Source organism: Camelus dromedarius, chromosome 10 (assembly GCF_036321535.1).
Source record: "Camelus dromedarius isolate mCamDro1 chromosome 10, mCamDro1.pat, whole genome shotgun sequence".
Taxonomy (NCBI): domain Eukaryota; kingdom Metazoa; phylum Chordata; class Mammalia; order Artiodactyla; family Camelidae; genus Camelus; species Camelus dromedarius.
This window is the reverse complement of record NC_087445.1, coordinates 47049797-47066015: the sequence shown is the minus strand read 5'-3', so window position 1 is coordinate 47066015 and position 16219 is coordinate 47049797. Positions and strand designations below refer to the sequence as shown.

The 16219-nt window shown below is 35.6% G+C and overlaps 1 protein-coding gene across 1 annotated transcript in view; it reads right to left on the bottom strand.

Moving 5' to 3' along the window:
* The window catches only part of RECK (reversion inducing cysteine rich protein with kazal motifs), a 66503-nt gene that overhangs the window by 17541 nt on the left and 32743 nt on the right, over positions 1 to 16219 (bottom strand). Inside the window, exons 8-12 of the mRNA XM_010995578.3 lie at positions 14818 to 15015; positions 11313 to 11580; positions 8908 to 9087; positions 3862 to 4074; positions 2127 to 2263 (exon numbers count right to left, since the gene is read on the bottom strand). Coding sequence (XP_010993880.1) covers positions 2127 to 2263; positions 3862 to 4074; positions 8908 to 9087; positions 11313 to 11580; positions 14818 to 15015 — 996 coding nt within the window. The remainder of the gene's footprint in view (positions 1 to 2126; positions 2264 to 3861; positions 4075 to 8907; positions 9088 to 11312; positions 11581 to 14817; positions 15016 to 16219) is intronic.

Genomic DNA, 16219 nt, shown 5'->3' with positions numbered 1-16219 from the left:
ATTAAACATACATTCATTCATTTGTTTACTTATTGGGTGCTACAATATGCCTGGCAAGGTTCTAGTTACTGAAGATACAATAGTGAATAAAACAGACAAATCTCTTACATAGAATTTACATTCTCATCAGGAAATAGACAATAAATAGACACTGTGTCTGTGTGCATATAAATAAAAAAGTCAGATAATGATAAATAATAAGTAGCATAATGAGATAGAAAGTAAACAGGTATATTTGAATAAGGTGGTCAAATAGGTGCTTATGCCTAAGAGTGATAATTCAGCACATTTCACCATAAATGATAGTAATTTATTATGGTAAGATGGACCCTATACCATAATTATATTTATCAACTTGTTAAATAATGACCAAGAAAAAGTTTCATTTTATATAAAGTACAGTCATCCCTCAGTATCTGTGGGGGATTGGTTCCAGGACCCCCCTGGATACCAAAATCAGAGGATGCTCAAGTTCTTTACACAAAATGGCACAGTGTTTGCATATAACCTACCCACACTCCCCTGTATACTTTAAATCATCTCTAGATTACTTATAATACCTAATACAATGTAAACACTATGTAAATAGTTGCCAGGTATACAACAAATTCAAGTTTTGCTTTTTGGAACTTTCTGGGATTCTTTTTCCCAAATACTTTCAACCTGTAAATGCAGAACCTGTGGATATGGAGGGTTGACTATATATGTGATATTTAAAGAGAGTACTGAAATTTAAACAAAGGCATTTCTTTAAGTGTACTCCTATTGAAATAGTTTCCTTCTACACACATATTTGACTGCTCTAATAGAGTCTAGGAGTGTGAATACATTTTGCCTACCTGATTTTAGTCCAGATTCAGACTCTAAGGCTAGGAGAGGTAGAGGGCTCTTGGTAGTTTATCTCATCTGCCCCAATCATTAAAAATAGGGAAGCTGAGTCTCAAAGAAGTGATCTGCTTAAAGTCACAGAGGCCCGTGATTCTAGTCTAATGCTTGCTCTCTTTTGCTGTACTAGTCACAAAAGCTAAGGGACATTGTTTGTTGGTCTTGGGAAAATATAGCAGATATTACTAGCTACAAGTCTAGCACCCACTCTTTTCCTCGTGCTTACTACCAGAACCCCAATTTTACTTAGGATGGCAATGGGCCCACAGATAAAAAAATCTTTCCCAGTTTCCCTTACAGTTAGGGGTGGTTTTCCCTTACACTAGGATATGGCGGCTAGAATTATAGCAGTCCTCTTGTGATAAAGTATATGATGTAACCTTGATGATGAAGGCCAGGCAATACGGATGGTGGAGAAAGAAAAAGGAGTGTGGATCCCTGATGATTGAGCCACTGTAACAGCCCTGGACTATTTATTTCCGGGCTTCTATTTAACACAGGAAAATAAAGCTAATAGCTGAATTCACAGCCCTTCCAGCCAGCTCATGGCACTAGTGTCCCCTGGTGGTCGCCTAAACACTTCCCTTAACATAACTATAAAGAGTGTTATGAGTCCTACTTGTTAATCCCTGGTTTCTACCAGTCACCTCCTACCACGAAGCTTAGCTCCAGAATCCCTCAAAAAGATAACAACTTGTTTTTCCTGCTCTTGGCAGAAGTATTTGGCACAGAGAAAAGTCCCATTTTCATGTACTAACCCAGACCATCATTCCTTACTCCTTACTTGGTGGGAAAATCCAAAGCCAGGACCTGGCTCAGGTTCACTGATATTCTAATGACAAAAATCTGAAGACTCCCAAGGGGAAATTCCCCTTCTTGGTCGAATCAAGGCATGGAGACAGCAATGATAGCAATGATACAGAGCTGGTTATCTGAGTAGCCGGTCCCTGATTCACTACTTAGAATTCCTAATTGACAACAGTTCACTACCTCCTCAGACTGATATAATTGCTTCTGTGTACATAGTTTAAGATGAAATGCTCTCCTGGACCAAAAAGGCCACACAAGAAAGATAAGAGCCTGCAATTGAGATAGTATCATTAAACCACATGTTCTCAACAGAAAAATGCTCATCCAGAGCAAACATCAAGGGCAGAGACAGAAGGAAGAAGCCTTTGAAATTATTAAAAAAAACCCAAAAAACAAAAAACAAATCCCCACAAATACAGCAAAGTACTTACTGAGGTATGTATCCAAAGGTATACAATTCTCCAGGTCATCTGTAGGTGACAGAAGCTCGCAAATACTTTCAGCTGTGTGGTCTTCAGGGAATTTGTTCTGGTCCCCACATTTCTTGAGAATCTCCACACAATCTGATCTTGAAAAGGAAAATACACACAAATTTAGTATTCAGGGAACATTTTCATGTTGTCTAGACAATATCAATTCTGTTTCTGAAGCTTTCCAGATAGTGAGTTTTCATGACTCAATGTTTCACACTTTGTTTGGTGTAAGTAAGACAAAAGAACAGGAGTGAGAGCAGAACTGAGGTTGAGAATAAGTAAGGTATTGCACTATCAAAGCATCTCTAAGTTTCTCTGACCTGAGATCAAAGGCCATGCTCAAATTCTGCACTCATACTTACTGCTACTACCATCAACGTGGCTTTTCACTGGCTTTGAAAGGAAATTAACCTAGGCTAGTCTGATTTCCTCTTTGCAAAATCATACATCTTTTCTCTCAGGACTTTATGCATGCTTGCTCCTTCCTACTTCCCTCCCTCCCATCCTTCCTCTTTCTTTTAAAATATCTGTTTAAGAAGGCAGGGAAGGTATAGCTTTGTGGTAGAGTGTGTGCTTAGCATGCATAAAGTACCTTCATTAAAAATAAATAAATAAATAAATAAATAAATAAATCTAATTACAACCCCCCCCAAAATAAAATGAAATATTTGTTTAGTTATCAACATTAAGGTGTTTGGGCTATAACAACTGGAAAATCCACTTCTTGAAAATTTTCTGTCTTCAATAGGAATTTGACCCTTATAAAATTTTCTGTGCTAAGAGTCTATAAATTTCCCATTTGTTGCCTGTTTCTTGTCACCCAACAGTTACCCCTCATCTCTCCCCTACTCAGGTTACCCCCAAGTAACGCAGAGAATAGATCTGGACCCTGTTCAAGGTTGAAACCATCTGCAATCATCAAGCATCCAGCAGCACTGAGCCACACACTAGCAACTTAGGGGCTGGATATTAACTTGGTTTTGGAAAATCTTTTTGGAAAAAAAGACACTTGAAGAGCAGTTGACATAGATTACCATGCAGTTAATGCTTTTGGTTCCATACCATAGCACCATAGCAGCTTTGATTTTACTTTATCCTAGATCTTAAGCAAACTATCCACAAAATGTTTACTAGGAATACGCCTTAATGACTATATTCACTAAGTCCACTCATCAAACATCTTTGAGAATAGGTATTGTGTGTTAGGATTTTGCTGATCCCTGAAGAGGAGAAAAAGAGGAAAGAGGAGACAAGAAAAAACACGCACAAAGAAGAATAAACTCCTCGAGGAGAACAAAGTATTACAGAATATAAGTACACACATTAAAATGTACAAAATAGAACTGTGCACTGAAGATACTCAATGCTTCTTGAATTAAGTTCCATAAGAGAAGTATAAATTAAGGTCTGCAGAAATTTGTAATAAGGATAAAGTACTATCAGTTGGAGAAATCTGGGAAGATCCCATAGGAATGACTGGTGTTTGAGAGGAGCTCAGAAAGACAGGCAGTGAGCAAGTGGAGAAGGGGGAAGAGTACTTTAAGCAGAGGAGGAAAAGTGGGAAAGTATTTGACAAGTGGGGGAGATGGGCAAAGGGAAGTGGTGGAGAGAAAACTCTAGAGATAGGCTGTGGGTAGAGATCATGGAGGGTCTGAACCAAAACTGGAGGGTCATTATGATGAAAGAAACTTACTTGCAAATGATACTTCCCCGGGATTTACTGTGACAAGGTTTAATCTGCAGTGAACAAGCTATCGCTTTCCACATTTCTGGCTGGCACTTTTTAATGTCAAGAACAGGTATGTTGATAAATGGCATCTTTATGCTTCCTTTCTCCCACAGCTTCATGTCATTCATGGCTCCTTGATCTGACTGAGCATTGCAACTCCTGAAAAGTTCTGTTGGCCTGAAGAGAAAAAAGGCCAGAAGGAATCAAGAGGCAATTACTTTAAAAAAAAAAAAAAAAAAAGGCAATTACTTTCTAGAGAGAAGCAATGTGTGAGATCCCGATATGCTAAGGCATCAGGAAAATCTGATTTTTTTTTTAAAGTATGAACAACCCATCAAAGACTGTCAGCTTTGAATGTAGGAGGATTCAATGTAGACACTGGCATTAAGATCTGATTGAAATTTTTCTTTTTAATATGGATTTTTGTGAGACAGTTAAAACCTTTAAAAACGCTGTGGACAGGACGATTATCTCTACCCATTACCATTTCTTTCATTTCACAAAAGAATTAAATCCAAGTTTTAAAAATTGGGGTATAATTTACAAAAATAGAATGTACAGATTTTGTGGTTAGTTTGACAAATGTGTGCATTCACATAGGCACATCCAAATCAATTAGAGCATTTGCATCATGTCAGAAAGTTCCCTCATATCCCTGTCCGGTCCATGCCTTCCCTGCTGACCGTACCCCAGAGGCCACCACCATTCATACTCAGACCATCATAGGTTAATTCTGCCTCTTCTAGAACTTCATATAAATGGAATCATACTGTATGTACTCTTTGAGTCTGGTATCTTCGGCTAATCTCTTCTTGAGATTTCCTCATGTTGTTGTGCATATAAATTGTTTGCTCTTTATTGTTGACTAGTATTACATTAATAAATGTACCACAGTTTATCCCAGAAGTTCTCAAACTTTTTGATCTCAGGACCCAGTTACACTCTTGAAATTACTGGGTTCTCAAAAAGCTTTTGTTTATGTGGGTTATATCCACTAATACTCATCACACTACAGATCAAAACTGAGGTTTTAAAAAATCTATTAATTCATTTAAAATGATAATAAACCCATTATTACATGTTAATATAAACAATATTTTAATGAAAAATGTATTTTCCAAAACAAAAGAAAAATTAGTGAGAAGGGTAGGTCGGGTTTACAGTTTTGAAATCTCTTTAATGTCTGGCTTAATAGAAGACAGCTGCATTTTCACATCTGCTCCTGCGTTCAGTCTGTTGCTATATCACACCTTAAGGCAACTGGAAAACTTCACTATTCCTTTTTGTGGAATATGAGTGAAAAAGGAAAATAATATCCTAGTATTATCATAAAAATAGTTTTGATCTCATGGGGTTTGGGGGGTCCACAGATCACAGTTTAAGAAATGCTAGTTTATTCATTCACCTGTTGATAGATATTAAAGTTGTTTCTAGTTTTTCTAGTTTTCATGTCTCTTTTCATGGCTATGAATGGCATTGCTGGGTCAAAACTTTCGAAGAAACTGCCAAACTGTTCTCCAAAGTGGTTATACCATTTTACACTCACCAGCAAAGTATGAAAGTTCCGGTTATTTTTCATGCTTGTCAGTCTTTTTAGCTGTAATCCTTCTGTTAGTGTGTTGTGGTAGCTGATTGGTTTAATTTGCATTTTGCTGATGACTAATCATGTTGGACTTTTTCATGCACTCATTGACCATTTGCAGATCTTCTTTTGTGAAGTATCTTTCCAGCCTTTTGATTTTTTTTTTTAAAGTTGTCTTTTTACTACTGAGTTGTAAGAATTCTTTATATATTCTGGACATAAAGTCCTTCATCAGATAAACGTATTACAAATATTTTCTGCCAGTTTGTGGTTTGCGTTTTCATTTTCTTAATGGTGTCTTTTGATGAACAATTCTCTTTTAATTTAAAAAATTTATTTATTTGAAATCATCTTACTGGGGCATAATTTACATACAATATAAGATGTAGATCTTAAGAGTTCCGTTCAATACATTTTGAAAATTGTATTCACCTATGTAATCAAAACCCCCCAAAAGATATAGAACATTTCCATCATTCTATGAAATCCCCTTATACAGTTAATTCCCCCTTCCACCAGAGGCAATGACGTTCTGATCTTAACCCTGAATGATTACTTTTGTCTATTCCTGAACCCATATATGTGGAGTTATAAAGAATGTATTTTTGTGTTAGGCTTTCTTCATTCAACATTAAGATTCACCCACGTTTTGGGGTTTATCAGTAGGTGGGCTTTTTTTTTTCTTGCTGGGTACTAGTCTATTGTTTGGGTATACCACAATGTTTTTTCATTCCCTTCTGGATGGGTGTCTTATTTATTTTCCCCCCGTTTTGGGGTTCTTGTGAATAAGGCTGCTGTATAAATCTTTTGGGGGACATATATTTTCATGTCTCTTGGGTAAATGCTTCAGAATGGAATTGCTGGGTCTTAGAGCTAACTTTTTAAGAAACTGCAAGAAAACGCTACAAAGGGCTTAAACCATCTTATACTCCCAGCAGCAAGTATGAGAGTTCCACTTGCTTCACATGCTTGTCAGTCTTTAAATTTTAGCTATTTGGTGTGAGGAGGCATTTCATTGGGGTTTTAATTTGCATTTTGCATGACGAATGGTAATGAACTTTTTCATAAACTAAAGTGGATATTATGATGTCTTCTTTGCTGAAGGGTCCTTGAAAGTTTTTTGCCCTCTTTTTAATTCGGTTGTTTGACTTTTTATTATGAGGTTGTAAGAGTTATTTATATATTCTGGATACAAGTCCTTTTTCAAATACTTGTGTGTGCACGTGTGATATATTGAATATTTTTCCTCAGACTGTGGCTTATCTTTTCAAATCTTAAACAGTGTCTTTTGGTGAACAAAAACGTTTGCTACTGAATTCTACTTCATAATTTTTTCTTTTATGCATTTTGTGTCCTGCCTAAACCTCTGCCTATACCAAGGTTGTCAAGATAGTCTCTTTTGTTTCTTTCTAGAAGCTTTTATTTTTAGCTTTTATGTTGAGTTCTAAGACCCATTTTGAATTAACTTTTGTGTATGGTGTGAGACAGAAGTTGAGGTTCTTTTTTTTTTTTCATACAGATATTCAATTGTCAGCATCATTTGTTAAAAAAAGACCTTTGTTTTTGTATTGAATTGCTTTGTGGCCTTTGTTAAAAATCAATTTATGAGTGTGGGTCTATTCTTGCCTCTCTATTTTGTCATTGATCTATTTCTTTAAGCTTACACCAGTATTACATTGTTTTTATTTTCTGTTGCTTTATAATAACTCTTGAAATCAGGTGCTGTTAAGTTCTCCAAAATTATTCTTTTTTTAAAAAAACTGTTTTAGCTATTCCAGGTCCTTAGTATTTTCATATAAATTTTAAAATTAGCCTGGAACTTTACATTTTAAAAGGAAGCCTGTTGGGATTTTGACTGAGATTGCACTGAATCTAGAGATCAGTTTCAGGAGAATTAACATCTTAACAATATTGAGTCTTCAAATCCATGAACATGGTACTTCTCTACATTTATATGCTGTCTTTAATTTCTCTCTGCAAAGTTTTCCAGTTTTTAGTGTAGAGTTCTTATCTATTTTTTGTTAGATTTATCTAAGCATTTCATGTTTTGATGCAATCATGTAACATTTTTTAATAAATTTCATTTTCTAATTGTTGCAACTATACAGGAATACCACTGGCTTTTGTATGTTAACCTTGTAACCTGTGACTGTTAAATTCAAGGATTTAAGGGGAGTTTGTATGAAGATTCTGGGGCATCTCCTTTTGTGGGTCCCTCCTTTCTGGGATTTTCCACTGCCACATCCAGGCACTCTGGCTGCCCCAAACTCTGATCTCTTAATTCCTCAGCCTAGGACTGCTGCTTTTTGCTTGAATTATTCATGTCATGTCAGGGGACTGAGAGTGCCCATGAAGGAAAGACTGGGTAAATGTGGCCCTTACTCCATGTGCTTTCTTTCATGAGATGTAGCTCCTCTTTCTTTTGGCCACTCTCAAATGCCTTCAGAATAATCATGTTTTTATATTTCATGTAGCATTCATAATTAATATTGACAGGACTATTGGTTTGATGCAAACTGCTTCACCATTACCAGAAGCCAGAACTTTGTGTCCAAATTTAACTTCAAACATTTCATAGATTTCAAATTTGCTCAACCTCTAAGCCAGGTCCTTATTGGCTAACACTCTATCACCAGTTGTAAGGATATATCAATTTTCTTACTCAAAATAATAATCTGAATACTTTTAAGACGATGGGATGTGTGATAGTTTGAGGTGAACATGCTCTGAACTTTATTCTGGTCCAACTGAACGATTCTCTTCCTTTTTGCCCTCTTAATCTCTGGGCTGCAGCTTACAAAACCAGCTGGTCCCTCTTTCTTTAGAAACTCTCCCTCTCTGGTTTCTCTGATATGGCATTCTATGCTTCTAGACACTCTTTTTCTATTTTCTTCACTGCTTCTTCAGCTATTAATTCAGTTCTTAGTCCTTATTTTTCTTATCATAATTGATATGTCAGGAAAACCTATTCAAATTGCTTCTGTAAAGAAAGTTTTTGTGTGAAATAGTGGATTCACTGAGTGGGAAACTCAACCAATCTGAAGGTCATTCAATGCAAACTGTCCACAAGAGGGCATTTGGATGAGCAAATTGTTCACAGTGCTTTATTCTGCAATGAATTATTTCCACCGGTGGTGCAGCAGAAAGGAGGTGGTGGGGAGAAAGGAAGACTGAAGGCAGAGGAGATTCTTTGAACCCTAGAAGCTTGAAGTATCTCTAGATTAGAAGGGACTTTGTTATAGTGCTTCCTCTCCCAGCGGTGATTTACCAGATGGAATAAAGTATTTAAAGATGAAACCATAGAGAAATACTATTTCCATTTAACTTAGCAGGAACAAAATTAGAGTAAAAGAATCTTTTCACTTATTTAAAAACATTGTAAATAATGATGAAATACTTTCATTCCATGTACAGTAATTTGCTCCTACCTGTTGTTAAAATTAGTACAGTAAGTAAGGTTTCTACAGCCCAACTGGCAAGGTTCCCGAACATCTGCCAAACAGGTCAACATGGACACTTCCACTGGATTATATTCACAAAAGCGATCGAACTCTTGCCAGCTCTGTGTATTACCCCAGCTCATGCTATACAGTTTAGTGCACAGTTCCCTGAAACAAAAGCACAAATGCAGAAACATACAGATGAGCCAAATGAATAAATAATTGATTTGCATAAAACTTGAACTCTATGAATTGTGCTTTAGAACATAAACGAGAAAAAAAGTACAAAAAACAAGACTAAGATCTAACTTCTAGAATTTAGAGCAAGAAAAAGTAATCTTTTCTAAGAAAAAGTTAGCTTTCTTTTATCACCCATCCTTTTTGCCACGGTTGCTAGAAAGCTCAGTGCTAAATTTAATGTTTAATTATAGTACTTGTAATCCTTATTCTTGGCACAATTATTCCCCTCTGTATTTCTGATCTCTCTTTTACCTTTACTTAAAGTAAGGTAAAGCATATGGGGTTTTGCCTCCACAAAGATATAGTCTACTATATTTTTGTTCCAATCACAGGAGGCAAAATTGTAACATGGCCCTCAGACTCCTTTTAGGAAGCATTACAGACAGAGTTCACTAGTTTTCTCCCTGAAAAAGTTATCCCAGGATAGCCTACATGGAAAGGCTTTATGAATTCCAAAGCTACTACATGCTATTGCATATAGCAACATATACAATATGCTATGTATTATATATATTATTGTAGTATGTATGTATTCTTATTTCAGTACTTGATGATTACAAAACTTAAGTGCATGTATATAGCTAAAATAATATCAGTATTATTTCCAAAGTGCTTTCACACATTACATTCATTAGTTTAATTTTTAAAATTTATAAATGTAATACAAGTGTAAAAAAGTAACACATAATACAAAATTTTAACACTATCGAAATATGCAAAGTCACAAATAAAAATTCTCCACTCCTATCATATTTTGACTCTCATAATTACCCCTATGAAGAGGGTATCTTTACTTTTATAAGTTTGCTCATTCACTCTACCAACGTTTGAGTCCCTATTTTGTGTAAGGCCCTGTTCAAGGCACTGGATATATAGTGGTGAATGAAAGAGACAAGGTCCCTGCTCTCAATGGAGCTTACACATCATGGGTATGAGGAAGTTGAGATCAATATCCATCCAGCATCCTAACTTTCTGCATGATCTTGGAGACTTTACTATCTGAGTTAGTTTTCTTTATATAAACAAGAATTATACAACTCAACACAGTCATAAGATGACACCAATCATCTTGTAAGGTTTCATGAGGATGAAACAAGATGAAAGTGAAAGCATTAGTAAACCATAAAACCTCACATCAAGGTAAGAGATGCAGTTTTTCTTACTAAAGTTCTTCTGGGACAACACAGCCATTCCAATCTTCAGTGAATATAGGGCATAAACTCTTTTGTGGGCATTTAAAGAATTACTAAGCATCCCTCCCATCAGTACATTTATTAATTCCTATCAGCAACCCAATTTCCTGAATTATAGGGCCAGCTTCGTTTTTAGCCCTTCTGTTAACTTTCTTTGGATATTTTCCAAATTCTTCATATCTTTGGTAAAGTTTGATAAACTATTCTAGGGACAACTTTTTGCTAAAGGTCTATCCAATTTAGAAACCACAGGAAAAATGGTTTCACTCTTTGTATGTCATATTCATTTCAGGATATTCTAGTAATATGTGGTAGCTTTTCACCCAAAATATCTCTAATAAAGCAACCTTTTATTTCACCTGTGTTCTACCATTACCTTATCTCCATTTATGCTTGTCTCTAGATTGGGTTTCTTCCATCCTACGTTTGTATTGTTATTTTTTTTATCCCTAAGTGTTATTACCTAAATGAATGCCAGTACACTGCTGTCTAAATTTGGGTATAAGTGCCAACCCAGGTTATTCACTAATATATACAAGAGGTTGATTAAGTTCAAAGTTTCATAATTTAACAAAATGAATATCCCTTAGGTGTCAGGTCAAAACATCTTCTAAATCGTAAACTTACTTAATGATAACCTCGAGGGTAGAATCCATATTGCATCATCTTTAAATATTTATTGCCCTGCCAGTGCTAATCCTCCACACCCCAAAACACATTGCTTTTAGCTCAATGTACAAAATCTCTATATACATGATGCTCAATAAATATTTGCTGGATGAAAGATTGAGAGATTTTATGTCTTCTAAACTTTTTTTTTATTGAGTTATAGTCATTTTACATGTCTTCTGAACTCTTAAGTCTACACAATGCAAGAATATAACACACAATTTACTAGACTTAAAATTAATTAAAATGCTATTTTCTACTGGTTTTAATAAAGGAAAATGAGGTACTGACCTACATGTTGAAGTGTTTGCTTTAGAACAGCAATGCAATTTAGCGCCATCAAGGCCTGTAGAGGGAGGAGGGTGTAGAGTGACTCCAGGGTGAACAGATTGTGAGCTTTCAAGAAAACACTGCCAAAGCGGATCCTGAGGCAAAGGTTGGGTCTTACAACCCTCGATGAGGCCATCAACAATCTCCATTTCTGTTTTCTTAGACATCAGAATTCTCTTGCAGGCATTTTGGCAAGCATGATCTTCAGCTCTGTCACAGCAATATAAACCTACATTTTCAGAACATAAGTGGCTTAATTAGCTCATTTTATGTCAGGCACTGCTCAGACAGAAGAACCTAGTGGTGTACTGGAACCCGTTACTACTCTGATTCATTGGTCAATACCTGCAGTACACAGAGCCTACCAAATTCTCTCTCCATTACTTTGCAGTATAGCAAATAGGTGAAAAGCTAAAGGTGGACTAGGTGAGTATTACCAGATTCACCACTGTCCCCAATCATGGGATCTCCAGCACCATTCCTACACAGATTAAAGGTCATCTTCCTCCTAACAAGTTCTAACGTGCAAGGTATTTTATGTTCCTGGAAAAGGGGCTGTAGATCAAACTGGAATTATTTTGTGCTAGAAACGACCATCTAAAAGGGATTATGTACTTGACATGAGATAGTTAACTAATTTAATAGCAATAACCATAAATACCATATTTTATCACATTCTGGGATATAAAACTTTTATAAATCTGTACAAATTAATTAATCTAAGTTATAATTTAAATAATACAATAGCAAACTCTGACAAGATATCAGTTTGCTTTTGCCTTTTTCTACAAAAAAATCAGAAAGTAAAACAACACTTTCAATCAGACAACAGAGTTCAAAAGGGCTTTTTTGAAGTAGTTTTCTTTTTAAGAAGCCTATTCAGGGATATCTGTCTGTAGCTTTCTTTTCCAGATTTCCTGTGTATTGTGCAGACATTTGAGATGGTTGTTCCTCCACCTTTAAAACATCTTTCTGCCTTTTTTTGAGCTGCTATCTTTCAACTTTGCTTCAGTAGTGCCTCTGTATAGCCTGAGTGTCAGTGAAGACAGATCTGCCTTTAAAATGAATAAAGGCTATTTGTGGCTAATGCTTTACCCTCTGATTTCATCACATAACCACAAAATGTCATAAGCCTTAGGGTTCTGCTTTAGATGCCGGCCAAAGAAGGCACAGAGCTCGCTTTTGAGTTTACAAAAACAAGTATTTCAATATCCCAGTGTGAATCAAAACATTGGCATCTGGCTTATAAGTCTTACAAGTCTTTTGCTAGTTTGCTTAATTAGTCAGTTCCTTAACGTTTGGTCATCTCTCAATGAAGAAAATGGATTCTAGGATAAACAAATCTGAGACTCTGAAGACCTCATAAGGTGCAGGTTTGTTAGACCCCAATTTTTGAAAAAGTATCAGGATTTCATTTACATTGATTTTTTAAATTATAAAAGTAATAACTGTTCATTGGTAAAATTCAAACATTACAGATACATATTACGTGGAACAAATAGGTATATAACAAAAATGTATCTTACTATGCATCAAGTTCTGCAACTTGCTTTTTTGCTTATTACCTTTTGGACTTCTATAAACATTCATCTTTCTTTTTTTATTGAAGTATAGTTGATTTACAATACTGTGTTAGTTTCAGGTGTACAGCAAAGTGATTCAGTTATATTTAAATATATGTTTTTTTGATTCTTTTCCATTATATGTTATTACAAGATATTGAATATAGTTCCCAGTGCTATACAGTAAATCCTGTTGTTTATCTATTTTATATGGTAGTGTGTATCTGTTAATCCCATTCTCTTAATTTAACCCTCCCGCCCCCCTCTCCTTTGGCAACCATTAAGTTTGTTTTCTGTCTGTGACTCTGTTTCTGTTTAATAAATAAATTCATTTGTATTACTTTTTAGACTCCACATAAAAAGTAATATCATGTGATATTTGTCTTTATCTGTCTGACTTAATTCACTGAGTATGATAATCTCTAGGTCCATCCATGTTGCTGCAAATGGCATTATTCTTTTTTATGGCTGAGTAATATTCCTGTGTGTGTGTATGTGTATCTATATCTACATATCTATATATATCTCTCTCTCACATCTTCTTTATCCAATCATCTGTTGATGGATACCTGGATTGCTTCTATGTCTTAACTATTACAAACAGCGCTGCTATGAACACTAAGGTGCATGAATCTTTTCTAATTAGAGTTTTCATCTTTTCCAGATATATTCCCAGGAGTAAGATTGCTGGATCATATGGTAAGTCTACTTTTAGTTTTTTAAGGAACTTCCATACTGTTTCCCACAGTGGCTACACCAATGTACATTCCTCACCAACAGCATAGGAGGGTTCCCTTTTCTCCACTTCTTCTCCAGAATTTCTTATTTGTAGACTTTTTCATGATGGCCATTCTCACTGCTGTGTGGTGATAACTCACTGTAGCTTTGATTTGCATTTCTCTAATAATTTGCTGTGTTGAGAATATTCTCATGTGCCTGTTGGCCATCTGTATGTCTTCTTTGGAGAAATGTCTATTTAAATCTTCTGCCCATTTTTTGATTGGGTTTTTTTTTTTTTTTTTGATATTGAGTTGTATAAGCTGTTTGTACTTTTTGGAAATTAAACTCTTGTTGGTCCCATCATTTGCAAATATTTTCTCCCAGACTGTATGTTGTCTTTTCACTTTGTTTACGGTTTACTTTGCTGTGCAAAAGCTTAAAAGTGTGATTAGGTCCCATTTGCTTATTCCTGCTTTTATTTCTTTTGCCTTGGGAGACTGGTCTAAGAAAATATTGCTACAATTTCTGTCAGAGAATGTTTTGCCTATGTTCTCTCTTAGGAGTTTCATGGTGTCATGTCTTATATTTAAGTCTTTAAACCATTTTGAGTTTATTTTTGTGTATGGTGTGAGGGAGTGTTCTAACTTCACTGACTTATCTAACATACATTTTTCTTTATGTTGGCTGTATAATGTTATTATACAGATATATAATTTATTTAATCAATTTTAATGAATACTATATTGATGGATGTTTGGATTATTTCTAATTTTTCTCTATTACCAGCAATGTTGTAGCAAATATCCTATATGCATAGATGTATTTTTGCAAATTTGTGAGTTTTCTTGAAGGACAAATTCTGAGAAATGGAATTGCTAGATTAAAAGGTATGATTATTTGAAATTCTCATGGTCATAACCCAACTTCCTCCCCCAAATATCCATACCAATGAATTCTCCCACTTCAGAATAGAGAATAATTGTTTCCTCATACCCTTGACAAATCTTTCTTTTTCGGCATCTTTTAGCTGTGACAGTAATGTTCAATCTGCCAAATCTAAAGACCAAAGGAAGTCTGGTGTTTCCTAAATGACCCAGACTATAGATATTTTCAAGAAATTATTTCCTTTTTACAAATTACTTTACCAAAGATTGAAATGAGAGGAATATGTCCCTTTTACTTACTGTCTGTTGGGTTCCTCATTGGATAAGACTGGGTATAATTGTTCACACAGTGTATTAACTGTGGACTAATAGAAGCACAATAATTTTCCACTGCTTTGATCTGAGAGGGACCAGGAGAAGAGTCTGTTCGAAAAATGGCTTGACAGTATTCTCGGCAGTTTGTATGATGGCCTGCATAACTGCAACAAACTGAGCCCACTAGGGGGAAAAAAAGGACATGACAATGAAATGAAATCAGCTATTTGCTAACATTAAATCTTCATCATAATAATGGAACAATATGTAACTTTTTAAGTTTGAGAAATAAAATCATGGCATAGAACACAAGTTCTTAAAATCAGCACTACTGTGAGCATAGCCACGGGGACATTCAGGTGCTCTCTGGTCTAAGAAAGTCATTATTCATCAGCCCTCAGAGAATATGGATGCATGTGGAAGTGGTTCTGGTTTTCATTATGACTTGAGAACAACTGCTAATATTTAGTGCATGAGGGTCAGGGCTGTTAAATGCTCTGCGACATACAGTACAGTCTCACACATTCAGAACTGTCTCCCAAAATGCTATTGGCACCCATGCTGAGAACCACTGGAACAGCTTCTTTCCATGTTAGATTTGTGGAGATTCATAAACAAAGCAAAGCAAAGCAAAATAAATCAAACCAATCAAAATAAAACAAAACCCCAAATACCACACATTTATAAAATAGGACCAGAAAAAACTAAGACATCTCACGATCATTTCATAAATTTACAACTTACATAACTGTCTATCTTAAAACAAAATCCCTCAAGTTCTATACTGTTTGAAAATCTCCAAGACGGTGCCTAAATTGAAATAGTCCTCACCTCACAACTGATATGACCTGTTTCAATACTGAAAAGTAAAACCCCCTTTTGAAATAAGTATGATGCTGGATTTATGCATTTTTAAAAGTCAAGAGGGACCGTTTAGGGTATCTGGTAAGAGCTGGATGGGTGGTTGGGAGTGCAGATGTGGAATTTATAATGAGAAGAGCAAGAGACTCTCCCAGGAAAGGCTAAGGGGTCTGTGGGAGGCTGAAGGGAGCCAAAAGGTAGAGGTATGGCAGGAAAAGGTTAAGAAAAAAGGAGGTAGGAAATCTCTGATAACTATTAGGAATGGTTATGGAGGAAGCAGAATCAGGTTTCTGGTGAATTGCACCAGATCAGGGAATAAGCAGGGAGTTCAGGTGACTTTCAGAAATAGTAACGATAAAATCATACAAATGAACTAAACTAGGATTAAACTGACAGCAGGACAGGCCTGTTTCCTGGACAAGGAAACTGTTTTATACCTTTTGTTCCACCTAAGTTTTTGACTTGAAATTACTACCAAACTTACTGTGGTGTGATCATTGCTGAATTGTTCATTTTCATCACAAAG